The sequence below is a fragment of the Rhamphochromis sp. 'chilingali' genome (assembly GCF_963969265.1).
Source record: "Rhamphochromis sp. 'chilingali' genome assembly, chromosome: 1".
NCBI lineage: Eukaryota > Metazoa > Chordata > Actinopteri > Cichliformes > Cichlidae > Rhamphochromis > Rhamphochromis sp. 'chilingali'.
Window position 1 is genome coordinate 13477435 of NC_137929.1, and position 26622 is coordinate 13504056.

General features: G+C 43.6%; 2 protein-coding genes and 1 pseudogene across 3 annotated transcripts in view; 1 reads left to right on the forward strand and 2 right to left on the reverse strand.

The window, feature by feature from the left end:
• The window catches only part of LOC308393807 (uncharacterized protein), an 810936-nt gene that overhangs the window by 106317 nt on the left and 677997 nt on the right, over positions 1-26622 (reverse strand). Inside the window, exon 18 of the mRNA XM_080877817.1 lies at positions 15817-15993. Within this exon, the coding sequence (XP_080733943.1) occupies positions 15817-15993 (177 nt within the window). The remainder of the gene's footprint in view (positions 1-15816; positions 15994-26622) is intronic.
• Positions 1005-4923, forward strand: LOC308399923 (neuroligin-2-like; annotated as a pseudogene). Its single transcript has 4 exons — positions 1005-1043; positions 2738-2908; positions 3477-3790; positions 4096-4923. The product of its transcript is annotated as a neuroligin-2-like (transcript).
• On the reverse strand, positions 20177-25334 carry LOC308399928 (protein NLRC3-like; the record flags this gene model as incomplete). The annotated part of the gene is made up of 5 exons (XM_080887355.1): positions 20177-20187; positions 20336-20454; positions 21965-23804; positions 23921-23997; positions 25246-25334. The coding sequence occupies 5 exons, from the start codon at positions 25332-25334 to the stop codon at positions 20177-20179; spliced, it is 2136 nt and encodes a 711-aa protein (XP_080743481.1).

The following is a 26622-nucleotide window of genomic DNA, read 5'->3' on the forward strand; positions in this document are numbered from 1 at the left end:
CCTTGTGCATGTCTGCATTTCTCTGTTGGACCTCTTTGTGCTTGTCTTCTAACTGCTCGTTTCTTTTCTGGATTTCTTGGAGCGTGAGCTGCAGGTCTTCATGTATTTTGTCTTCTTGTTGTTTTTGCGCCTGCATTTGAGTGTTTTCACGCTTCAAGTTATTGAATTCCACCAAAATCCCCTTAACGAGCTCGGAGTTGTTTCTCGCTATCTGATCGATCCTTCTCTGCATCTGTGAGCAGCGTTTCTCCAGTTTGTCCTTTTCTTCTTCCACTTTAGTTGCTTTGTCCTCCAGCTGATTACAAAACTCTTGCAGTTTTAGATTTTTAGACTCAAAGTCCTGGACGATACGTTTTCCTTCTTTCAGTCTTTCCTGCTGTTGCTCTTTCTGTTGAAGAAGGTCTTTATTTTGGCGCAGTGTTTCATCCAGGCTTTCTTTCAGCATGCGGTATTTTTCCTGCATGCTCTTCAGTTCGTGCTGCATGTCTCGTTGCTTTTTGTCCTGCTCTTCCTTCTGTTGGAGGAATTCTTTCTTTTCTTCCACAGCTTCATGGAGCTGTCTTTGGAGGAGCCGATTTTTTCGGTCCATGTATTGGAGATCCCGTTGTATCTTATCAGTCATCGTTTTCTTGTCTTGGAGCTGGTTGGTCATTTCTTTTAGTTCTGCACTCTTTTGCCTGTTTTCTTTAATGAGGTGCACAATCTGCTCTCGGCTCTGAGCAAACTTGATTCCCCAGCCCTCATTAATAATTTTTATGTCCGGCTGGCACTGTTGTCTTTCTTCCAGCTCTTTATTTTGGGCTTCCATTCGTCTACATTTGTCCTCCAGTTGAAGTTTCTCTTCTTCAATTTGTTGCATTTTTTTCTGGAGAAGGTAGTTTTCCTTCCTACTCTCCTCTAACGCCCTTTGGAAGGATGAGACGCCATTTGGGGAAATTGGCCGGCCACGCCAGGAAGGAGAGGCGGCGTAATCTTTTTGAATTGGTTGTTTTTTTCTTGGAAACATGTTGGAGTTTCTATACGATGACTTTGAAGAGCTTGTGGTGAACGTTTTGTAGGCTGCAAACACAGATGCTGCTGAAACGAACTAAAACTTGCTGTTTCTCACCCCTACTTAAGGAAAAACATCAAAGGACTTAAGATTCTTAAGATCTATGACATCATCACTCCCTAAGCCAATGAGATTGTCACAAGACATTTTGGAATGGGTTTTTTTTTTTAACTGTTTTCAAACTTAACTTAAAATTCAGTGTTTCCTGGTTGTGGACTATTGGTTAGTCCAGCCGATTAAGAAATTAATTGTCACAAACATCCCTAATATTATATAACAGATGACAGAAAACACGAGTTTTTTTTCTACTCAATAGAGGTATAATAAAAGTTTTTTTAATTATCCTACTTTTTATAAAAGAGAACATTTATTAAAGATTATGTATTTAATTAAAAAACTCTGTTCATCTAAAGCAGGGGTCAGCAACCTTTAAGACCCAAAGAGCCAAAGAGCCATAATTGGCCTATCTGGGGTTGAAAGGCTCGATAAATGCACGGCGTTTCGCCGGGTACACCGGCTTCCGCGAGTGTGACGCTTATTTTGAGCGATGAAAAAATAAGAAAATATAATTTTATTTGTATATTGCAAAATCACAATAATCTTCCAATTTAGAACTACAAGTTAAAAAAAGAACTAACATAAATAAAATACACTTCAGCTAATTTATTTCCCCAAACCACGCGGAGCCGCACTATAAGGACTAAAGAGCCGCAGGTTGCCGACCCCTGATCTAAAGGGTTTAACAAAAAGGGGGAGCTTCCTGCTGGAAATTGAAATGTCCCCATGTCCCCACTGGGCGATCGTGGCTCAAGAGTTAGGAGTTCGCCTTGTAATCGAGCCCCGGCTTGGACAGTCTCGGTCGTTGTGTCCTTGGGCAAGACACTTCACCCGGCAAGACACTTCACCCGTTGCCTGCTGGTGGTGGTCAGAGGGCCTGGTGGCGCCCCAGGGTGGCTGTAGCTACATCACCAGTGTGTGAATGTGTGCGTGAATGGGTGGATGACTGAACGTGGGTGCTTAACTAGTTAAAAAAACAAACAAACATCTGTCTCTTATTTTTTATGTCACACAGGAAAGAAGCTTCAATGTCTGATGAGAAGACATTAATTTGTTGGTGTTTGTGGTGTTTGGTGCAGTTTTCTTGTTCTCTGGCTTGTTGTTTATTTACAGTGGAGATGAAGATCTCTAACAAGTTGATTTGTTCACATTTGCGCATTTTTAAGAGGAATGTGTTTTTTGAGTTTGTACACTATATGCATGTAAGGCAACCGTTTCCTTTTTCTGTATTTTTGTGTGCTGCTCTTTTAACAAAAGGGGAACAAAAGACATTTAAATCGACCTCAGATGATTTGTTTAAATTTTTACAAGGTCTTACTGAGGTGATGCAAAGTGAAACATGCTTCTTTTTTGGTAATGTGCTGGAAAAGCTTGAAAATTGACCTTGAATGTGCTTAAACAGTGCTTGAATTTGACCCTAAAAATGTGTATGAACCCTGCATATATTGCAGTATTTACAGTTTATAGTAGGAATTTCATGGCAACAGCTAATCTTTATTTTGTTTACTGGGAAATGAAATGCTGCCAATTCACAAAGCTGTGCTTCAGCTGCACTTCCTGTTGTAGACTTGTGATGCACACAGGCTCTGTTCCAGCACTCAGCATGTTCTTCCTTATTTGCTCCACCAGGGGGAGCTCCTAAACTATGACATCTTGATAGGAGTGAACCAGGGAGAGGGGCTGAAGTTTGTGGACGACAGTGAGGACAACGACGGCATCTCAGCTGCGGCGTTCGACTACACCATCTCCAACTTTGTTGACAACCTCTACGGCTACCCAGAGGGTGAGGACGCCACCTCTGTACACTGCCACTTTTTCAGTTATTCCATTTTACAGCCTCCTCTCACTTAACTGCATTTTGCAGCATCATCAGGTTTTGTCTCATTAGGAGCCGCGTTTGTTGATTTGTTCGTTTTTTTCTGTTTGCTGTATTCATTAAAATAAACGGATAATCGTCAAAATGACAAATGTGGACAATTATCAAAGCTTACATTACAATTCTGACAGCTTGAGTTCACATGAATTTTCAAAAGAATATAAAAAGCTGTGAAAGTGCTTTAAGCGTTTAAAACATGCGAGTAAAGAATGGAATCAGTAACATGTGAGCCCAGTGAAGTGCATCAAACAAGACAAGCGTGCTAAAGAGAGCCACTCATCCACATCACGGCGTGTCTGCGCCTTAACCTTTGAGGCTCTGTGGGCAGTAATGCTATCATCCCCCAGGTAGTCGGCTCCCAATCTCAGTGTCGGTGTTTCTGACAGATCGGCCTGCGAACCCCTCACAGCCGGACCACAGTCACAGTACAGACATGTTTGGATAATGCAGTCATGCTTCCTCTCTGCTGCCTGTCACTCCTTCTGTTATCAGAAAGACTTTTTTTTCCTCTCTAGATTTCTCACTCACTTCCTGTTTACGGACCACCAGTGGGTGGCACCAGCTGTGGCCACTGCCAAACTCCATGCTGAGTTTCAGTCCCCAGTTTACTTTTACACGTTCTACCACCACTGCCAAACCGAGACGCAGCCCGAGTGGGCCGACGCCGCGCACGGAGACGAGATACCTTACGTGTTCGGCGTACCGATGATCGGTGCCACGGACCTGCTCCCGTGCAACTTCTCCAAGAACGATGTGATGCTGAGCGCTGTGGTCATGACTTACTGGACTAACTTCGCAAAGATTGGGTAGGCCTCATGTCACAGTAGTGTAAACTGTACACGTTACTGTATGTTCTCTGACAGCCTTCTAGTCATCTTGAATACTTGAATCTAGGTTGCTAGTTTAATTCCCGTGTGGCTTTGAAGAATTGAACATACTGGTTCACCAAAAGCATCCAGATCCCAGAGCAGCCGGTTGGTCTTAGATAGTTTAAAGGTTGCACAGAGAATGGGCCTCCTGTCTGTATTCAGTGTATTGATGCCACATGTTACTTATAATGGAGACTGAATATAACTTTGAACTGAAACGTTTAACCTTTATGCTCCACCAGGGACCCCAACCTGCCCGTCCCTCAGGACACCAAGTTCATTCATACCAAGCCCAACCGCTTTGAGGAGGTCATCTGGACCAAGTTCAACTGGAAGGACAAGCAGTACCTTCACATCGATTTGAAACCTCGTGTCAGAGACAACTACAGAGCTAACAAAGTGGCCTTTTGGCTGGAATTAGTCCCTCATCTTCACAGCCTGCACGACGTGCTCTTTCCCACCACTACGCGCTCCCCCGCAGGCCGTGACCCCGGCACCATGAGGCCCAGAAACAACGTTCCTCGAACCACTCGTCATCCTTACCCTACCTTCCCATCAGATCCTGAGCCCGAGGGCTCAGAGCGCCCGCCCCAGGACCTCTTTCCCAGACACACCCGCGACTACTCCACCGAACTGAGCGTGACAGTTGCAGTTGGAGCGTCGCTCTTCTTCCTCAACATCCTGGCCTTCGCCACCCTTTACTACAAGCGTGACAAGCAGCACGAGATGCGCCGGCACCGGCTGTCCCCTCAGCGGGGCGGCCCCGCCAATGACCTGGCTCACAGCCAGGAGGAGGAGATCATGTCCCTGCAGATGAAGGACTGGGAGCACGACGCTCACCACGACATGGAGCCCCGCGACCCCACGACATCCTGCGGCCCGCCTGCCCTCCCGACTACACCCTGGCGCTGCGCCGCGCCCTCGACAACGTGCCGCTGATGAAGCCAAACACCATCACCGTGATCCCCAGCACCATCACCAGCATGCAGCCTCTTCACGCCTTCAACACATTCCCCTCCACCGGCCACAACAACACCCTCCCCCACCCCCACTCCACCACTAGGGTATAGTAGGGACAGGCCCGACACAGCGCCACCTAGGGACCAGGAACACTGGCTCTGCTACCGCTCTGGAAGGGAGGCCTCTAGACGTGGGCCTTCGTTCTGTCCTCTTATTCTCTTCTTTCTCCAAAAGCAACTACACCTGCTGCGTCATGTGCTGTGAAACTTGGCAGCTCCCTCCACTGGTGGCATGTGGAGGTGCAACTGAAGTGTCCAGCAGCAGATGAGCAGTTTGGGGTGGGTGACTCAGATCTTTCAAAGATACTGTTTTCAAAGACGGTCTGCTGTTTCCAGGCTCAAGACCTCCAACATTTGTCAAAGGGACGAATGCTCTCTCGCTCCTCGCTGTTTTCTCTTTTTTACGTTGGCGTCATCTCTTTTTCCATCTCCTGTGTGTTATGTGCACATTATGCTTCTCTTTTCTACATCCGTGTTTTATTACTGCTCTCTTCCTCTCATTTGACACGCCTCCCTCCTGCTCTTCTCTAAAAATTCCCGATCTGCTGAGCAGTCTGGAGGGGGGAGGCGTACACTAAACATATAACCATGAAAACACTGATATCTTTCATTCGACCAGCATTTTTAGGTGCCAAGTAAGTACTGCTGTGTTTCATTTCTCATCGAGGGAGAAGAAAAACCAAAGAAAAATAGAGTTTCGCTATTTACCGTCAACTAACAGAGTTCTGTCATGTTCTCATGACAAAGTGCCAAACTGGCCTCAGTCGTGATTTTCTTTCTTCCATCTTCTCTCTTTTTTTGTTGTTTTGTTTGAAGCATTTGTTTAATTGTTGTTTTTTATTGTGTGGAAAGAATTTTTCTGAAAATATAGATATAGAGAAATGATATTATATATAGTTCTATATAAAATGTGTACAAAGGAGAAAGTATATAAAAGGGTTTTCTCAGTGGGGGATCTATGCATGAATTATTTTTAAAGACGCGGGGAAAAGGACACTGTACCTGTCGATGCACGTTTCCCAAAATCTAAACGAGTCATATCGCTCCATGTTTGCTACTTTTGGTTTTTGGTTTTCTCCCGCAGAGTAAGAGCATCGCAGGAGCATTGCAGGAGCTCCTGAAGTCAAACGACGCCTCCCAGCACTCATTTATTAAAACGGAGTCGATGCCAAAAGTCTTAAACGTTAGAATCAAAGCAACAGCTGTGAACTCAGTCATGGTGTCATGTGCAGCCTCCATCTTACTGTCACTACTTTTTCATTTTAGGGTACGTGAGGTAAAGCGTCCGTCGATGTAGCTTGATTGTACAAAATTATTTTTCTACGTTATTAACAAAACAGAGCAGAGACTGATGCTGCTCCTGTCTGACCCCCTTATGTCTGCCACATGTGTATTCTGACTTCATATCATCACTGCTCCCTCCCTCCTCCTCTCTCCATCCTACACCGCCTTTGTTATTTAACACCGACCCCCCCCCAAACTGATAATCAGACAAATTCCCAAACAGCTGACTTCACTGTGTCGACACCGTTCCTGACTATTTCTGACCTCAGCTCAGCTCTGCTATTATCCTCACATTAAGGGTTCGTTCACCTGCCTGCAGATGATCTGTGAGCTCGTCGGTTGTAAATTAAACTCTAAGCACACTGAGGGTAACCGGGAGGCGTTCAGGGCCTGCAGTGCAGAGCTGCAACATGAAAAAAAGGGATGGGGGCTCAGATCTCCTGAACAGGGTGGAAACAACACGGTGGGTTTGTGCTGTTTGTGATTCCTGCTCCGTCACTCTGGTGGAGACCACTGCAGCTCAGCAGCGCTCCCTGCTGACCCTCTGATGAAGATGTCAACAGTATGTAAACTGAGCTGATGTGCTGCTGTTTGAGCCCACGTGGTAGCGTACGTCCAGTATGGGAGAACTTAGTCACCGGTGCTGTCTTTGCTTGTGCTCTAGCTTTAGCCTGTTTGATTGTTTGTTTTCTATTTTATTACTGCCTAAAAGGGGAGGTGGGGGAAACACATGCCTGACTTCTCCTGTCAGAGGTTTTGTAAGCTCAGTGGAAGGGAAACGTGCACAAAGTAAATCATAAAACAACTGAGTGGGGCTGTGCTGCAGGTGGATCAGTGCTGTGGACAGTAGCTGTGGAAAAGAGACTGGACAAAGACTCTCAGCCTTAAATACAGGACAGAGGATGATCCGATCATCTTTCAGCTAACAGTGTCGAGCAGAAGGACGGCCGGCTGATGCGTCCGTACGAACCCTTTTGTACTCACTCCTGTGTATAAGGAGGTGGCGAGGGGTTGTGTAGTTAACCTCAGTGATAGGTTTGTAGCATAAACCTATTCGTTGGAACGTTAAGGACAATTTAATTACACAGCAAAGCAAGACACGAGTAGGCAAAGTTCTTCATGTTTCCCGTGCACGGGAGAGAACCGGACAAACGCCGTTCCTTCGCTTGACCCCAGTTGCTCTCGTCCGCTCCCCCGTAACACTGCTCTTTTATTGAGGTTACATGAATATACATATGACGTTCATTAACATATGACGTCTACATACAAACAAAGAGTACGTTGCCTGTGCGTGCGTGTGTGTGTGTGGGGGGGTCAGAGTGTGACCCCATAAAGACTTCCCTAAACCTGCTGGTCTGGAAGTCCAGCAGTTCATCTAAACAAAAGGCACTTAGCCTAAATCAGATATAGATACATTTATCCTAAATGAACAGAGGGAGTGACTTTAAGTCTGATTTCAGACTATGTCAGTATTAGTTAAGCCAAGAGTCGGGCAAAAGCTTTATGGCCCGGAAAGTTCTAATTCCCACAACATATTGTTGGATTAGTAAGCAAAACTTTTCTGTGATGAAGATTTTTGGGGTCGTTGTTTTAGTGATGGGTTCATTCTGTCAGTTAGCTTTGGCTTGTTTTCTTATTTCAATAGAGGGAGTTTTACTAAACATGGACATGTCGAGGAGCGGCTCATTATTTCTGTAACAGTGCACTTAGAGAAAACTGTCAGGTGTCGCCCCCTTTGGTGATGATGTTTTGTGCTCTGATGAGCTAATAATCAGCTCTCTTTTCCTCCTTCTTTGTTCTAAGCAGGCCTGCAAGATTGAATTAACAGCGCTGTAAAACATTGTTGTGAGAGCAAATATAAGGTGAGCTTTTCCAGATTACAATGGGCTGAGGAAAAGGTCACCTGTGGGAACCTGCGAGTTCCTGTCTAAAGGATTGCAGCGAGTCAATCCAGTCCAAGATCATAAAGAACTCTTTTTCTAAAAACAAAAGAAAGAACAAATAAATGAGCTCATATTGATGAGGGTGGAGACTCTGATGCTTTGCGCGTGAGGCTCCACTTGTCTGCTGTGCAGCCGTGACAAAGACTGGACCAGCGTTAGGATGAGTAGATGTTGACAAACAATTCACGACGCCGGTAAGAAAAGGGTGGATGCTTTGCTTTGCTTTTGGCAGGAGCACAAGAGAGAGAGAGGGAGACCGAAAGGTTCACATGAGAGTGGAGCTGCAGACTCCACCCTTGGGCGGCTAATTTTGGGTTGCTGATGTTTGCTTTAAGAAAATGTTGTTTTATTGACTGGGTTTAGATGATGGTGTCACATTATATTGTTAGGAAAATGCCAAATGCTGAAGGGGAGAAAATGTTTGATATTACTGATGTTACCATTAACCAAAGCAGGCCACTGTAGAAGTCAATGACATTTTATAGAAGGAAAACAGAACCAAAGCCAAATGTAGGAGTTATATAGGGGATTGGTGGACTTGTCACATTCCAAATCCAGTTATGGAACAACAAACACTGGTCCAAGGGAAAGGGCAGGTGATACGAGGTGGTGCTGGAGGGAAACGAGCAAAGTAAAGACAGCAAACCTATTTTGGTTCGATTTGATAAAGTCAGATTAAAAGAAGTACCATGACACTCAGAGGATCAACGTGAAACTAAAACATACGCACATTTTGTATGAAGCACATGACTGATAACTGTTGTGTTTTAAGTTTAGTTTCTTATAGCACAGAGTGGATCACAGTGAGGGAAGGACAGGGGGGGAACTGAGTTTAAATGTGAAGTTGATGCTAATATACAGGTTTTGTTTCAAGGTCGTTCTGGGGATGCAGGCTCTGGGTGGAGCCAGGAGCTGAAAAGATCGAACATGATAATTAAACTGATTTTATTATTTAAACACAGGTTTGCAGGCCCGGAGCAAATATACTCGAGAGGAGAATCGCTGAGGTTTTCTGAGAAATGATCTGATGAACCTTTTTCTTTTAATTTTCTAGTTGTGGTTTTGTTTGACACATGAAGATGTGTCAAAAGGGGGAGTTTTAGGTCTAATTTGAAACAATGGATTATATGATCGATGATGCAATTCTACACTGCAATCATCGAGTCCATCCTCACCTCCTCCATCACCGTGTGGTACGCTGGAGCCACTATCAGGGACAAACAGAGACTGCAGCATGTTGTGCGCTCTGCTGAGAAGGTGATTGGCTGCAGACTCCCATCTCTGCAGGACCTGTACGCCTCCAGGACACTGGGGCGTGCAGCTCAGTCACAGCTGACCCTTCTCACCCTGGACACAGTCTGTTTGACCTGCTCCCCTCAGGCAGGAGGCTCCGGTCCATTCGCACCAGAACCTCTCGCCATAAGAACAGTTTCTTCCCCTCTGCTGTTGGACACATGAACAATAACCGTATGACTGTTCCCACCACTACCACGTGACCCTACGCTGTGTTCACTGCATCATTCCATGTTTGGCCCTGATCACCACCTGCACTCATGTATATATCTATCTACTTAGCACTTTTAATCCTTATTTTTATTTAAGTGTTATATGACAGTATGTTTGCACTGAAGCACCGCAGCAATTTCCTAATGTTGTAAACCTGCTCAACATTTGGCAATAAAACCGTTTTTGATTCTGATTACTGTCAGCATTTTAATCGCTAGTTTAAAGGCTGCAGCTGTTGCTCTAACATAAATGTAACAGGCCTCAGTGCTGGTTCTAATAGTCTGAGCTGCTTCCAGCTTTATTTGTGAAGAGCACAGCAGCTTACAAAACACGTAGCTAGCTCGTACAGCTGCGACGTTAAACTTTCATGAGCTAAGATGACCTTAAAATAACGGGGCTACGTGTGGTGATGCTAGCGTTAGCCACGTTAGCGCGTTAACTTCACAGGTGGTCAGACTGAGTAAACAGGCACTAAGTCAGAGGTTGGGCTCTCCGTTTCGCTGCAGGATCCCTTCATTCATGCAATTTATGCAGTTTATTAAAGTGCAATTGGAAAAAGGATTTTGAAATGCAGTTTTTAAAAGCATTTCAAAAATCAGTTTATTAAATGGGAATTCAAAAATGAATTTACAAATGCAGAATTTATTCTATAATTCATTACTTAAGCACAGAATTCTTTATTTCGATGCGCGTGGCTCTTGTGGTCCTCCATACAGGAGTGAGAACGTGTTGGCATTTGGGTCCTCCTTCCCCTCATCATAGTCTGCCACGCAGGCCGTGACAGAAAAGCCCACTAAAAGAACGCCCACCAGACCAAAGCAATGGTTTTGACTTGATCAGCATTAACCCCGCCCCCTGACTTTGATGGGTGAAGCTGACAAATAAAATGTATTTATGAACAGCGATGCAGGGCCAGGAGTAGCAACGTGAATTAAATAAATACATCATTAAATAATTCATTAAATGTGTCAGTAAAATAATCAAAATAGAAAACAAACCAATAATTGATTAAATATGTAATTAACTAATTTGAATTGTATATAAACAAATATTGAAAAATTTTAAATGAAATTAATGGATAATTCATTATTAATATATATCTTTAATTGATTATGTAGATTTTTTAAATTAATTACTGAAATAGTTCATTCATTAGTGATGCATTTATTTAATGCAACCATAAAATTATTGCTAGTTTAAGTAAAATCAATTTAAGACATCAATATTAAAGGTTAACTTATGATAATGAATACATGCAACTATAACTGATGACATAAAAATGAGGATTTCTTAAGCTGAAGCCAAAGTGCTGACTCATTTGTCATGTTACTCTCAAATGTTTTCCCTAATAACAAGAACATAATTACACTTTAGCCACAAGAGGGCAGCAGCATTAATATAAGTCACATGTATATAAAGGTACAGTGATTATATTACAGTGATTTTGACAAAAACAAAACAGTTGATGGCAGTGTGTTTTTCCATGACAGAATAATTACGCACACCCCACTTTGCAGTTATTTATTTGTAAAAAATGTTTGGAATCATGTATGATTTCCGTTCCACTTTGTGTTGGTCTTTCACGTGGAATTCCAATAAAACTGATTCATGTTTGTGCTGTAATGTGACAAAATGTGGGAAAGTTCAAGGGGGCCAACACTCGGACCGGCGGCCGCCTCGGGTCTCTGCTCCTCCTGCCTCCCCTTTCCCTCATCCACCTGCTGCCTCTGTGGAAGCTCCGCCATAGCCACCACCAAACAACTGAGTTATTTCTACACATCGACCAGCATCCGGCCAATCCACCACCTTCCATCGTTTATACCGTTACAAAAAAAAAAAATCATAAAAAAACATTGGCCCAGAAAAACGAAAAATCATCATCGGTATGCCCGATGGCCAGTCCAGCTATGGTCGTGCCATCAGTTAACCCTTCGCTTGCCAGCTGTGACATGCGTGCCCAGGGTTGCCGACCCCTGCTCTAAAGCATCTGATTTGGATTCCTGAGATCAAATATATTTTCCTTTGGCTTTGTTTTCTTCCCATTTGTGGCTTTAATGTAGTGTTACATCCTGTTTGTTTGCTTCCATCTGTATACATGTCCAGATTCACTGTTATGTTTCTATTCTTACATTGCTGTGTGATCACTGTTCCCTCTGCTGACTGATGTGACCTTTTGTATCTCACACTGATACTTGTCATATTTGTATCTGCGCCTAAAAGATAAAAAGTTTTCCATGCTAAAACACAGCTCCACCTCCTGCAGTTCTCCCTCTGAACCACTAGATGTCTCTGTTATCTAAATGAAGACGTGCAGCACAGCAACCACAGCAGCGCTCAGATCACACGTGTCCTGTTATTATGTATAAAAGCATGAAACAGGTGAGACAGGTGGGATCAATATTAATGTTGTGGAAATATATGAAAAAGCAACAGAAGAGTGAAAACATTTCGTGTTTCTAGAAAGATCTTTCAGCTCACAGCTGCTCACAGACTGTATTTACAAGTGACAAACTGCAACTCTACAGTACATCTACAGTATATATCAAATATATTCTGTATTCAAATCTATTGAGTGATGTTTGAAAGTCTTTCCAGGTGAGTTTGATCCAGGAGGGTCTGAAGCCAGAGTCAGACAGAGACTGTGCAGAGACTGTAGAAGGACAGAGCAGCAGCAGAGCAGTCCAGATACACTGATGATCCTCTGTCAGATCCAGAGGGACACACAGGGATGATGCTGGACTCTACATTGTGTCTGACAGTGGAGCTGTTCTCAGAGCAGTTCACTCTGCAGCACTGACAGTCATCTGCACTTCTTCTCATTCCTCTGTCAGTCACTGCTGGATGAAGCTCTCCTCTCCACCTCCCAGTAACATGGCCCAGTCAGAGCGTCTCTACACACAAGCTGCTGCTGCTTCAACCTCTCTGGATCATCAGGACACAGCTCCTCCTCTCTCAGCACACACACCGTCCTGTTTACCATCATATCCACCACCTGCAGAGAGAAGAAGGAAGAGCAGAGGAGATAAACGAGTGTTTCCAGAGACTCTTCATCAGCTGTCAGTCAGTGATGCAGCACATCCAGTATAAAGAGCAGCAGGGACTTCAGTGCTGGGACTGTACTAGGACTCATTGTTGCTTCACTTTTTCTAATCTTTGGATTTTTATTGAAGTTGATGAAGATGTTTTTCCCTCCTAGTTTGAGTTTGGACTTTCATTCATTAGAAGAACCTTGGTGTGTCCACTCTGAGCTCTGTAGGAACCCCAACAACAAGCCCAACAATCCAGATGGACGGTTCCAGCTGTTAACTGGAGGAATTCCATCCAAACATCTGCTCTCACTAAATTCTTCCTCACCTACAGACTGTGTTCTTCACTGCTTTAAACTTGGAAACGAATGCAGTCATTGGTCTGCGTGCTGCTTTGTTCAGAGAGCTGATTGGCTGTTGACAGCGTTTCATCAGAGCGTGTCAGCCGTTACTATGGTGACCATAAAGGTCAGAAACAGGAAGTGTTTGTGTCCAATCCTGAAGCCTGTCACCATTCTCCTCTCACAGCTTCACTGAGAAGCTGCAGCTTTACAGGAAACACTGGATCTTTGCTTCATACTGACTGTGTTTAGTACAATACTGCTGACAGCACCACCCACTCACTCCATCACTCTACTGACCTCAGAGTCTCCAGTCTGTAGTCTGGACTCTGCTGAAGATCAGACAGCTGCTTCACATCTGGATGCTTCAGGTTGTTAAGTTGTAGCTCCAGCTCTCTCAGATGGGAGGGGTTGGACTTCAGCGCTGCTGCCAGATAATCACAGCTGATCTCTGACAAACCACAGAAACTCAATCTGTATAAAGAATGAAAGATGTAAGTTTATTAGACAAAGTGTGAGCTTGAAATCATTCAGTGTTTCATCATCTGTTCAGAGCTGAAGAAGGTTCAGAATGTAGAAGTTTAGAAAATGGAAACTCCAAACAGCTGAAGCCAACAGGAAGCAGCTTCAAACAGGAAACTGTGCAGAGTTTCAGACTATATGTCCTGATGCAGCCAGTTGGATTTTGGAGATTTGAAACTCTGTTCTGTGACTAAGTCCTTGAATCATTTCTTCCAGTTGGTCCAACAAGACAGACTAAGTGTTGGACATGTGTTGTGGCTCCATTAGGGGAGCTTCTAAATGTGATGTGATGGCCCCTCTGGGTCTGTCAGGTCACAGGACTGAAGAGAGCTCAAACTGGGCACACAGTTGTTCCAGTCTGGACCAAAGATTCTATACTGGGACTGAGGGACTGCTTTGACTGCACCCACTGGGACTTTTTAAAGGCTCATGTTCTCACGTAGATCATCGATTTCTACTTACATTTCTTTCTGGGAAAAATGGGGATTACTTTTAAAACAGGAAGTATTTTCCCCAATAAGCAGCCCTGGATTAGTAAATCACTCCAACATGTTCTCAGGCAGAAGAAGCTGTCTTGTTATGAGGGAGAGAAGAAAAAGATTGAGGCACAGAAACTTGTTGAAAGAGAGATAAAGCAGCTAAAATCAGGTGTAAAAGTAAAGCAGAGGATGAGCTGAATAAAGGACACTCAAGGCTGGCTTGGAAAGGAATGAAGTCCATGGTGGGGATGCAGAACAAGGAGCAAAGATGAATGTGATGCTGAATCAGCAGAAGACTTGGACTCATTTGATTCCAGCTTTGATATCATTGATTTCAATGAAGAGCTTTGTGATTGTAGCAAAGGGCTGGTAGCTCTGAGAGTCCCACTGATGAGGTGTTTGTGTGGAAATCTCTTAGTGGGACCAAAGAGAGAAAAAGCCCTGGTCCTGATGCTGTGGGAGGGAAATGATTGAAGTGTGCTGTGAGGAACTGACTGGGAGATTTTCACACATTTTCCAGTTCTCCTTGGAACAACAGGAAGTTCCCAGCACATGGAAACAAAGGTTAAGTGTCCTATGGCACTCAGTGATGATGGTGCTGTGGCCCCACCACCTCCACCTCTTTGTAAAGGAACTAACTGTCATCTGAAGCTTCAAATGGAACTAAGACTTCCTCCACTAGGTGGCAGTGTCTGATGAGAAAGTGTTAGTGGAGCTGGCCTGGAGTCAGAAACAGGAAGATGCAGGATTTGGGCTGAAATGGGGAAAAGTGGTTGGCACTAGTGCCTTAAAGCAAGAAGGTTGTAGGTTGAAGCTTGTTGGCCTTTCTGTGGAGGGTGGATGTTCTCCCACAGTCCAATGAAGTGCTGCTTAGGTTCATTGGTGCTTCTAAATTGGCTGTAGGTGTGGATGTGAGAGAGTGCTTCTCTGTCTCTCTCTGTTGGCCCTGTGATGGACTGCTCACCTGTGCAGGTGGACCACGCCTTTTGCCCTATGACAGCTAGGGCACAGGCTGCAGCCCTGTGAGCCTAAGCTGAATAAACAGTTAGCAAAAATGATCCATAGATGGCCTGAAATCCCCCAGTTAGCAGTTTGGTAGATAGCTATGACATGCTAATCCCATCCAGCAGCTGTATTCTACCTGTAAGCTGATCCCTGCTGAGCCAAAGCACTTTTTCATATACAAATTACAACCTTTAATAGAAACCTATTGGTCAGCATCTTATTAGCCTGCTGTTAGCTTCATTCCACAGAAAACTGAGAGAAACTAACAGAGTTGATAAAGAATAAAGAGAAATGTGCTGATTTAAAGCCTTTGAAGTGCTTCGGATGATCTCTGTCCACTTCTGTCCACTCATTCATTCATGTAAGCTTTCTAATGCAGCTTTGATCTTCACAGTCTGCTTCATGAAACTCATTCTAACCCTGAATGTCAGAGTGTTCCTCCTTCTCTTTCCCATCATTCATGCTGGCAGTGGAGGAGATTTGGATGTTGGACTGTGTTTTGGATGATGTGTGTATGTTTGTGTTGGACTGCTGTCTGTAAAGCAAACGCACATTTTGCTTTGGATTTCAGTGTCAGACAGACTTTAAGGTGGAATGAAGAGTTGGAGAGTTTCACAGTGAATTATCCAGTGGAGGATTTTTCTTCTTCTTTGAAGGTTTGAAATGTGAACATTGTTCTGCTGCAGTCAATGGACTAAACCAGAGAAGAAGAAAACAGACTTTACCATGAAGATCCTCAGTGTGGATCAGTATAATATCAGCCTGATGTCTGCAGTTTAGTGTCAGCACAACTTTCACATCATATTCATCTCAGCACAACTAAAACATGCTGACTGACCTCAGAGTTTCAAGTCCACATCCTGGACTCTCCAGGAAACCACACAGATGCTTCACTCCTGAATCCTGCAGCTTGTTGTTCCTGCTCAGGTCCAGCTGTCTCAGATGGGAGGGGTTGGACTTCAGTGCTGCTGCCAGATAATCACAGCTGATCTCTGACAAACCACAGTCCATCAATCTGTATAAAGAATGAAAGATGTAAGTTTATTAGACAAAGTGTGAGCTTGAAATCATTCAGTGTTTCATCATCTGTTCAGAGCTGAAGAAGGTTCAGAATGTAGAAGTTTAGAAAATGGAAACTCCAAACAGCTGAAGCCAACAGGAAGCAGCTTCAAACAGGAAACTGTGCAGAGTTTCAGACTATATGTCCTGATGCAGCCAGTTGGATTTTGGAGATTTGAATCTCTGTTCTGTGACTAAGTCCTTGAATCATTTCTTCCAGTTGGTCCAACAAGACAGACTAAGTGTTGGACATGTGTTGTGGCTCCATTAGGGGAGCTTCTAAATGTGATGTGATGGCCCCTCTGGGTCTGTCAGGTCACAGGACTGAAGAGAGCTCAAACTGGGCACACAGTTGTTCCAGTCTGGACCAAAGACTATATACTGGGACTGAGGGACTGCTTTGACTGCACCCACTGGGACTTTTTAAAGGCTCATGTTCTCACTTAGATCATCGATTTCTACTTACATTTCTTTCTGGGAAAAATGGGGATTACTTTGGAAACAGGAAGTATTTTCCCCAATAAGCAGCCCTGGATTAGTAAATCACTCCAACATGTTCTCAGGCAGAAGAAGCTGTCTTGTTATGAGGGAGAGAAGAAAAAGATTGAGGCACAGAAACTTGTTGAAAGAGAGATAAAGCAGCTAAAATCAGGTGTAAAAGTAAAGCAGAGGATGAGCTGAATAAAGGACACTCAAGGCTGGCTTGGAAAGGAATGAAGTCCATGGTGGGGATGCAGGACAAGGAACAAAGATGAATGTGATGCTGAATCAGCAGAAGACTTGGACTCATTTGATTCCAGCTTTGATATCATTGATTTCAATGAAGAGCTTTGTGATTGTAGCAAAGGGCTGGTAGCTCTGAGAGTCCCACTGATGAGGTGTTTGTGTGGAAATCTCTTAGTGGGACCAAAGAGAGAAAAAGCCCTGGTCCTGATGCTGTGGGAGGGAAATGATTGAAGTGTGCTGTGAGGAACTGACTGGGAGATTTTCACACATTTTCCAGTCCTCCTTGGAACAACAGGAAGTTCCCAGCATATGGAAACAAAGGTTAAGTGTCCTATGGCACTCAGTGATGATGGTGCTGTGGCCCCACCACCTCCACCTCTTTGTAAAGGAACTAACTGTAATCTGAAGCTTCAAATGGAACTAAGACTTCCTCCACTAGGTGGCAGTGTCTGATGAGAAAGTGTTAGTGGAGCTGGCCTGGAGTCAGAAACAGGAAGATGCAGGATTTGGGCTGAAATGGGGAAAAGTGGTTGGCACTAGTGCCTTAAAGCAAGAAGGTTGTAGGTTGAAGCTTGTTGGCCTTTCTGTGGAGGTTGGATGTTCTCCCACAGTCCAATGAAGTGCTGCTTAGGTTCATTGGTGCTTCTAAATTGGCTGTAGGTGTGGATGTGAGAGAGTGCTTCTCTGTCTCTCTCTGTTGGCCCTGTGATGGACTGCTCACCTGTGCAGGTGGACCACGCCTCTTGCCCTATGACAGCTAGGGCACAGGCTGCAGCCCTGTGAGCCTAAGCTGAATAAACAGTTAGCAAAAATGATCCATAGATGGCCTGAAATCCCCCAGTTAGCAGTTTGGTAGATAGCTATGACATGCTAATCCCATCCAGCAGCTGTATTCTACCTGTAAGCTGATCCCTGCTGAGCCAAAGCACTTTTTCATATACAAATTACAACCTTTAATAGAAACCTATTGGTCAGCATCTTATTAGCCTGCTGTTAGCTTCATTCCACAGAAAACTGAGAGAAACTAACAGAGTTGATAAAGAATAAAGAGAAATGTGCTGATTTACAGCCTTTGAAGTGCTTCAGATGATCTCTGTCCACTTCTGTCCACTCATTCATTCATGTAAGCTTTCTAATGCAGCTTTGATCTTCACAGTCTGCTTCATGAAACTCATTCTAACCCTGAATGTCAGAGTGTTCCTCCTTCTCTTTCCCATCATTCATGCTGGCAGTGGAGGAGATTTGGATGTTGGACTGTGTTTTGGATGATGTGTGTATGTTTGTGTTGGACTGCTGTCTGTAAAGCAAACGCACATTTTGCTTTGGATTTCAGTGTCAGACAGACTTTAAGGTGGAATGAAGAGTTGGAGAGTTTCACAGTGAATTATCCAGTGGAGGATTTTTCTTCTTCTTTGAAGGTTTGAAATGTGAACATTGTTCTGCTGCAGTCAATGGACTAAACCAGAGAAGAAGAAAACAGACTTTACCATGAAGATCCTCAGTGTGGATCAGTATAATATCAGCCTGATGTCTGCAGTTTAGTGTCAGCACAACTTTCACATCATATTCATCTCAGCACAACTAAAACATGCTGACTGACCTCAGAGTTTCAAGTCCACATCCTGGACTCTCCAGGAAACCACACAGATGCTTCACTCCTGAATCCTGCAGCTTGTTGTTGTAGCTCAGCTCCAGCTGTCTCAGATGGGAGGGGTTGGACTTCAGCGCTGCTGCCAGATAATCACAGCTGATCTCTGACAAACCACAGTCCATCAATCTGTATAAAGAATGAAAGATGTAAGTTTATTAGACAAAGAGCTTGAAATCATTCAGTGTTTCATCATCTGTTCAGAGCTGAAGAAGGTTCAGAATGTAGAAGTTTAGAAAATGGAAACTCCAAACAGCTGAAGCCAACAGGAAGCAGCTTCAAACAAACACAACAAGAGAAAAAACTCTGAATGTTTCACATTAAAGTCGTACATTTATCATAAAAACAGGACAAAGACTTGAAAAAGTCGTGTTTTTCCTTCCAGGAACCACAAGGCTTCACTTTTAAAGGTGAAGTGTGAAAGAAATGGACATATTTGAAGTCCAACACCTTTTTCCAGTCACATTATTAAAGCAGACAAACTACAAGCTCATTTTCATTCCAACAAGTCATCTTCTGACCTGGACTAACAACACTGGTCTCTATGTGCAGCTGGCTGTGAGACCAGTGCTCAGGGAGCGTCTACAAAGTGCAACACTGAAAGAACATCACACACTAATTTGCTTCCATCATCCAACCTGAAGAGGAAACAGAGACGCCTTCCCTTCAAAGTAAAAGCTGCTCCTTTTGGACACAGTATCAAAGAAAGTCTACAGTATAACATAGAAAAGACAGAACAAAGTTTTGGTTGTTTTTAAATTGTGCAGAAATGAAACTACACTAAGCTCAATTATGTGACAGACATTTCATCCCATGTCAGTTTGGCCTCATCCTGGGCCGGATTATCCAGCACACACTCTGACCACAGGCCCAGGGGCCACGCACAGCTGGGCTCCATCCAAGAGACAGCAAACAAACCAACACAATAATAAAAAGCACCATGTGATCTTCTTACATCTTCAAGACAAACATAGTAAAAACATGATATTTGTTTCCTGATAAAATGATGTGACAGGTAGAACAGAGTAAAGTGGTGGTGTTACAGCCTTTCTCCCCTCTGCTGCCGAGGCTGTTAGTCTCTCCCAAACTCAGCTACAGGACTTCCAAATGAATGAAAGCAGCAGAAGTGGCTTTACAAATGAAAGAGGAAGAGGAGAAGAAGAGGAGAGGGAGGCCACCCTGACCATCACTCCAGCTGAAAACATCACACTTCCATTAAAGTTGGTGAGGAAATGTTGAGCAGGATGAGCTGCTGGCTAATCTGGAGGCTGTAGCAGCAGCTCACAGTCACAGTGGATTTCCACTCATGAAAAAGCTCTGGCTGCTTCATTTCTCATCTCATATCAGAGACTTTAAAGCTTCACTGAAGCTGTACTGTGATGCTTCCATATCCCAGTGAGGCCTCCATAATGATTTCAGCTGTTCTGTGCACACACTGTGTGCCCTGTATGGCTCAAAGTCTCTGCAGCCTGTTTTTATCTGCTATCATCAGATCTTCATCATCCTCATTCACATCCCTCACACACTCTACAGCCTCATCAGCACCGACTTCATCTTCACTGACTGATGGAGCACAACATGAACCTGTGGAGGCTGAAACACTGTCCTGTCAAACATCTCCCCGTCACCACTCCACTTCTGTCAGCCTTTAAATGAACCCTGCTCAAGTCTGTCACTTCTGTTTGGAGCCAAAAGGAAAAACTGTTGTTCAGTCGTTTGGAAAGACAACATTTCTGAAAGCACTCAAACTTCTTCACATTTGTCTTCAGACACATCCTGAACATTTAGGAACTAAAGAAAGTTTCAAACATCAATCAAAGACCTGAAATATAGAAAAACTACAACAGCCGCAGTCAGTGAACTCACCTCAGAGTCTCCAGTCCACAGTTTGGACTCTCCAGTCCAGCACACAGAAGCTTCACACCTGAATCCTGCAGGTTGAGGTTCTCACTCATGTCCAGCCGTGTCAGATGGGAGGGGTTGGACTTCAGAGCTGAGGCCACAACTTCACAGTGAGACTCTGAGAGTCCACACTCAGTCAGGCTGTGATGATAGAAAATATAAAATGTGTTATTATAAAAGCAGAAAATCTGCATTATAAACACAGACTGAATGTATATGAAGACAAAACAGAGTGAGGTCATAATCTGATGAATCTGCTCTTCACATCTGTGCTTCAGCTCCTCTTACTGTGTTTGACATGACACAACGATTGAGTCTCTCTCAGACCTGCAGACTTTTAATGAGAATCTTTGTTTGGCTTTAATCTGCAGATGAAGGAGGAAGATGGTGTCACATTTAGGCTTCCATAATGTCCACAGTCTGTCACTGAGATCTGATCCAGAGTCAGAGTGAAGACACACATTTGGACTGCTTCCTGTTTTGACTCCAGAACATTTTGAATGAGTTCAGCTCAGTGAAGAGTTCCAGCTGGAAAGATGATCTCTGTTTGCTACCTGCTGTCAGGTACGACTGTTCACGTCCACACGCAGGAAAAACCTGCTGACTGTTACCAAACGTAGCAGAAAGCTCATCACTGGACAATAATGATGAATGAACTCAGAGCTGCTGATATCAGATCTGATTTCAGGGGAACTAAACACAGAAATGATTGGCTCATTTTAGCTTTCTGAGCCATTATCTGCTGCTGTGTCGCTAGTTGGCAGAAAATGATTTGTATTCCTGTTCAGGGCTTCAGTGTTTATGAGTCCAGATCCAGGTGACAGCAAGTCAAAATGATGTTACCTGTCTGTGTCCAGCAGCAGCCTGTATTCACTTTGAATATTGTTATAACCTGACATGGATCAGTTTGTCTTTGATTGGTTTGTAAATGTCACTGTTTCCATTGGACCTGAGTGACGTACAAAGACAGAGAGGGAGAGAAAGGAGAGAGAGGATGGAGACAGCAAAGAGAGAGCAAACACAAACAGGTGAGAGTGGACAGGTGACCAAGGTCAGCAACCAATCAGAGAGCTTCTGTTTGACCCACAGTCACTGATGATGACTGCACATAACCAAGCAGTGTGTTACTCTGATATCAAATATGGATCCTGCTCTTATAATAATGATCATCAGATGATATTATTGTGTTATTTTGCAGCTGAATACGATGTTTGTGTGATTATCAGTGAAAGAAGCAGTGAGGAGGATGGAGAGAGAGAGAGGACAGAGGGTGAAGTTAGAAACACTAAAAGGATTTTTCATGGATTTCATGGATGATTTGAGTGATTTCCAGCAGGACACTTAAACATGTCAGTGGACGTCCTAAAGAACATATTCACTGATATGAAACGTGTCATTGAACAGGATTAATATCAGTGGAAACATGGTGGAAACAGCTGTGACTGCATGGATGTGACACACTTCAAATCTGTTCTCCACTCTTGGATTTGGGATCCATGGAGCTGCTGCTGAGTCTGTACAATAAAGGAATGGTGTGGAAGGTTGCAGCGTACGGACACAAACACTTTGTGGTTACAATCTGATTTTATTTTCAACATTAAACTACTAACCTACACTGATCAATGATGTTAATGATCACATCTGGACTCACCCAGCCTTTCTGCAGGTCCTCACAGCTGGAATCAGTCTCTGTCGTCCCCGCTCTGATGTGTTGTACTTCTGCAGGTCAAACTCATCCAGAACCTCCTCTGACATCTGCAGCATGTAGGCCAGAGCTGAGCACTGGATCTCAGAGAGTAACTTCTCTGATCTGTTCTCTGACTTCAGGAACTCTTGGATCTCCTGAAATAATGAGAGGTCGTTCATCTCCATCAGACAGTGGAAGATGTTGATGCTTCTGTCAGGAGAGATTTCATCACTGTTCATCTCCTTCAGGTTGTTGATGACTCTCTGGATGGTTCCTGGACTGATCTCTGTCTGACCCAGCAGACCTACTAAGAGTCTCTGGTTGGACTCCAGACAGAGGCCATGAAGGAAGCGAACAAACAGGTCCAGGTGGCCATTTTTACTCTGGAGGGATTTATACATGCCTTTAGTCAAAAAGACATCCATTGATGGGAAGCTATAAGACTTGAACATGTTCTTAAAAAAAGATCTGTTTTTGTATTCTTCTCGGAAATTCCCTAGAAAACCTTCTACCACCTCTGTCTTCCTGTTGGTGTGACAGTGGAACATGTAGACTGCAGCCAGAAACTCCTGAATGCTCAGATGAACAAAGCAGTAGACTGGTTTCTGGAAGATCACACACTCTCTTTTGAAGATCTCTGTACAAACTCCTGAGTACACCGAGGCCTCTGTCACATCCAGACCACACTGCTCCAGGTCTTCTTGGTAGAACATGATGTTTCCTTTCTCCAGATGTTCAAACGCCAGCCTCCCCAGCTTCAGAAGAACTTTCCTATCAGCCTTCGTCAGCTCCTGTGGACTCGTCTCACGTCCCTCATGGTACTTGTTCTTCTTCCTCTTTGTCTGAACCAGCAGGAAGTGTGAGTACATGTCAGTCAGGGTCTTGGGCAGCTCTCCTCTCTGCTCTGTAGTCAACATGTGCTCCAGAACTGTAGCAGTGATCCAGCAGAAGACTGGGATACTACACATGATGTGGAGGCTCCTGGATGTCTTCATGTGGGAGATGATTCTGCTGGACAGCTCTTCATCACTGAATCTCCTCCTGAAGTACTCCTCCTTCTGGGCGTCAGTGAAGCCTCGTACTTCTGTTAGCCTGTCAACACGTGTAGGAGGGATCTGATTGGCTGCTGCAGGTCGGGAAGTTATCCAGACGAGAGCCGAGGGAAGCAGATTCCCCTGGATGAGGTTTGTCAGCAGCTGGCTGACTGATGACTTCTGTGTGACATCAGACAGCAGCTTCCTGTTGGTGAAATCCAATGAAAGTCTGCTTTCATCCAGGCCGTCAAAGATGAACAAAAGCTGAGAGACAGCCAGCTTCTCTGCTGTGACCTTCTGTAATGTTGGATGGAAAACATGGAGCAGCTCCAGAAGACTGTACTGCTCATCTCTGATCAGGTTCAGCTCCCTGAATGAAAGCAGAACCACCACACTGACATGTTGGTTCTCCAAGCCCTCTGCCCAGTCCAGAGTGAACTTCTGCACTGAGAAGGTTTTTCCAACACCAGCCACGCCGTTGGTCAGAACCACTCTGATGGGTCTCTGTTGGTCAGGTAAGGCTTTAAAGATGTCCTGGCACCTGATTGGAGCGTCATGGAGGGCGTCCATCTTGGAAGCTGTCTCCAGCTGCCTCACCTCATGTTGGGTATGAACCTCTTCACTCTGTCCCTCTGTGATGTAGAGCTCAGTGTAGATGGTGTTGAGGAGGGTTCTACTTCCTGTTTCATCACTTCCTTCAGTCACACGTTCACATCTCCTCCTCAGACTGATCTTATGTTCATCTAAAACCTCCTGCAGACCAACATCTGCTGAAAGAAAGAAAAACAATGAGACTAAAGAGAAAGAAAACTCTTCAATGTCTGAACAACACAAGAAGTCCAGTTTTCAGAAATGAGTCCATCAGCAGACAGATGTTCAGTCTTACTTTGTACACAGCTGCTCTGACTGGCTGTCTGCAGTCCAGCTCTGCTTCTGGATCTTTCTCCACACTGTGCAGAAGCTCTGATGGTGACACAGAAAAGTCACAGTGGAGATACTTCTGTCCACCTTTGATTAGACTCATTATAAAAAGGAAACAAAGTTTGAACACAGTCATGTTTCCAGTTCACTGACTTACATTTATTCCATGGACACTCACTCTAACCTGAAGCACAGCTACAACCCAACATTGTTGAGGCCTCATCTCCTCCTTTCCTGACTGTAGAGGTTAAATATGCAACAACCAACAAATAAAAGAATTTGGTTCATTTCAAAGAAATTCACACGGTGACCAAGTAAAGTAACCGTAGTAAAGGAGACAACATCCCGTTGATGGTGGGATTATTTGAAAGATTTGCTTTAGTCACGTCACCAAATGCAGTTGAACCACCCGTGGATCCATGTTTGACCATTCTACCACTCTGAGCTCTGCTTTTGAATCATTTTATTATTATCATCATTCATTTATTCATTCTTTGGAGGGGGGCTATTTCCTAATGCCGCCCTAATAAGCTGATGTTCAAGGGGAAATATAACAGAAACTCTTTCAGTGTTATTCATTAATAAATTAACAGATAAACTGTGAAGAAGAAAAAACTGAGATTTAAAGGAGAGAGTGAGAAACTTGATCATCCATCCTCATAATACATGTTTATCAGTATCTGCTGTGACCATACTGCAGTAATAACTACAAGTCTACATTTCTGTGACTGTTGATCAATCACAGCAGGAATCTGAGCTCATCTCTGCACACAGAGCAGCTTCAGCTCTGGGATAAACTGCTCGCTTCACGTCCTTCTCAGCTCACAGACACTCATCCTGATATTTTCCTTTAACATTTGATGGTATAATTCATCTGAGTTTACACTTTATCTGCATGAATACAGAAAAACAGACCCAAACACCAGAAACCATCAGTTTCACCATGTAGAATATATTGTTGTTTCCTTGCTTTTAATTCAGAGAAAAACTCTGATTTTGATTTTCTCTGTTCTCTTTGCCACAGCCCATCCCAGCAGCAGCTGAAGCAGCTGACTGTCACAACACTGAATAACACTTTAGGAGGAATTTCAGAGGTCAGTAAAGCTCCCGTTTCAACATCAGTTAATTCATCATAGTTCATCATAAATGTTAACCTGGCTGGCACACATGTTAATGTTAGCCATTTAAATATTAGCAGTTAGCTGAGGCCACAAGAAGAAGAGGCCCTAGAAGAACAATGGATGATAAGATTAGATTTTCAAGACTAGGCAGAGACGTGTTTTCCTTTACTGTCTCTTACAGAGGAGGGAGCAGATACCAGACGAGGCCACGGAGGTACGGGGAGGATTCGCAGCAGACAGCAAGACTGCCACGTCCATGCGAGAGAGCGATGGCTACGATAATCTCTGTTTTTGTCTCCCTATATAATGTTGTACTGTGTGAGGGTTATCCTCTCTGTGAACCAGATGCTTGATTTCACACAGAGGTCCACCAACTGAATTTGATCAGTTATGGAACGATTTACCTCGACAGGCTCCTTCACTCGCTGCTTTTAAACCTCCTTTAAAACAAACTTTTACTCCCTGACCTTTGACCCAGTGTGACATGTTGACTCACTACCTCAGACAGCTTAAAATAGTCTTTTTGTTTTTTGGTGCTGCCTAAAAGAACCGTGAAATATCTGTCCTATATACAGTTATGTTCATATATTTTTGTACTACATCAGGAAACTCAAAAATATAGTTTGTAATATTTTAACCCTTTGACTGCCTCACCAAGAAAAATACAATGAAAAAATTATTTGTTCATATTTTCTATTCCTTTAGGTCAATAATGATCACAATCAAAAAAAAAATTTATACACACCTTATAGTTTTTTAAATATTACCCTCTACCAAACGGTTGAGATGTCGCTCTATGGTACAACTACATAAAGTTCCACAGACATAACTAGTAGAAAAAAGTAAAGGTTATACTCATTTTGCAAAACAATAACTACCCAATTTTGTGTTTGACCCACTTTATTGTGGTAGTAAAACATCAAACATTGTTGGATTCCATTTCAACAGTGGGCGTTATAATAACAAACCACAAAATGTATAAAACACAAAAATATTGTAAATTTGATCAAAAACTTGATCTGCAATTACCGAAAATTCATAAACATACAAATTCACTTTTGACCTGTTGTTAACATAAACTTTTCACTGTAGTGTTTGAACAGCACTAACATTTTTTATTTTATTTTCCAGAACATTCTGGTGGTATATTATATACCATTGCCGTTTTGCACTGAAAAATTTGAGAACACACTGAAACAGTTCTGGCTCTTTTCTTTTGCTGTTCATGCAACTTCACCAATATCCCTTGATGATTAGATCTTCTGGTGGTACACTGCAAAGCATTCCTGACTGGCATTCAAGCACAAGAAAACGTTGCATTTTTGGCATTTCCATCTTGAGACGCCCTTTGGACAGTAATTGCATCGGCCTCGCTTGTCACAGTGAAGTGGCCAATGCCCAAAGCAGTCATATCGCACATCTGGCTGTGGGTGTGAGGGTCTTGGGGTGTATTGTTTCTTTGGTGGTGGTGGAGAGCTGGATGCTGGCTTGTTGACTTGTTTCAAGCTATGCGCAACTGCCAGGCGGAATCTTTTGAGTGTGATTG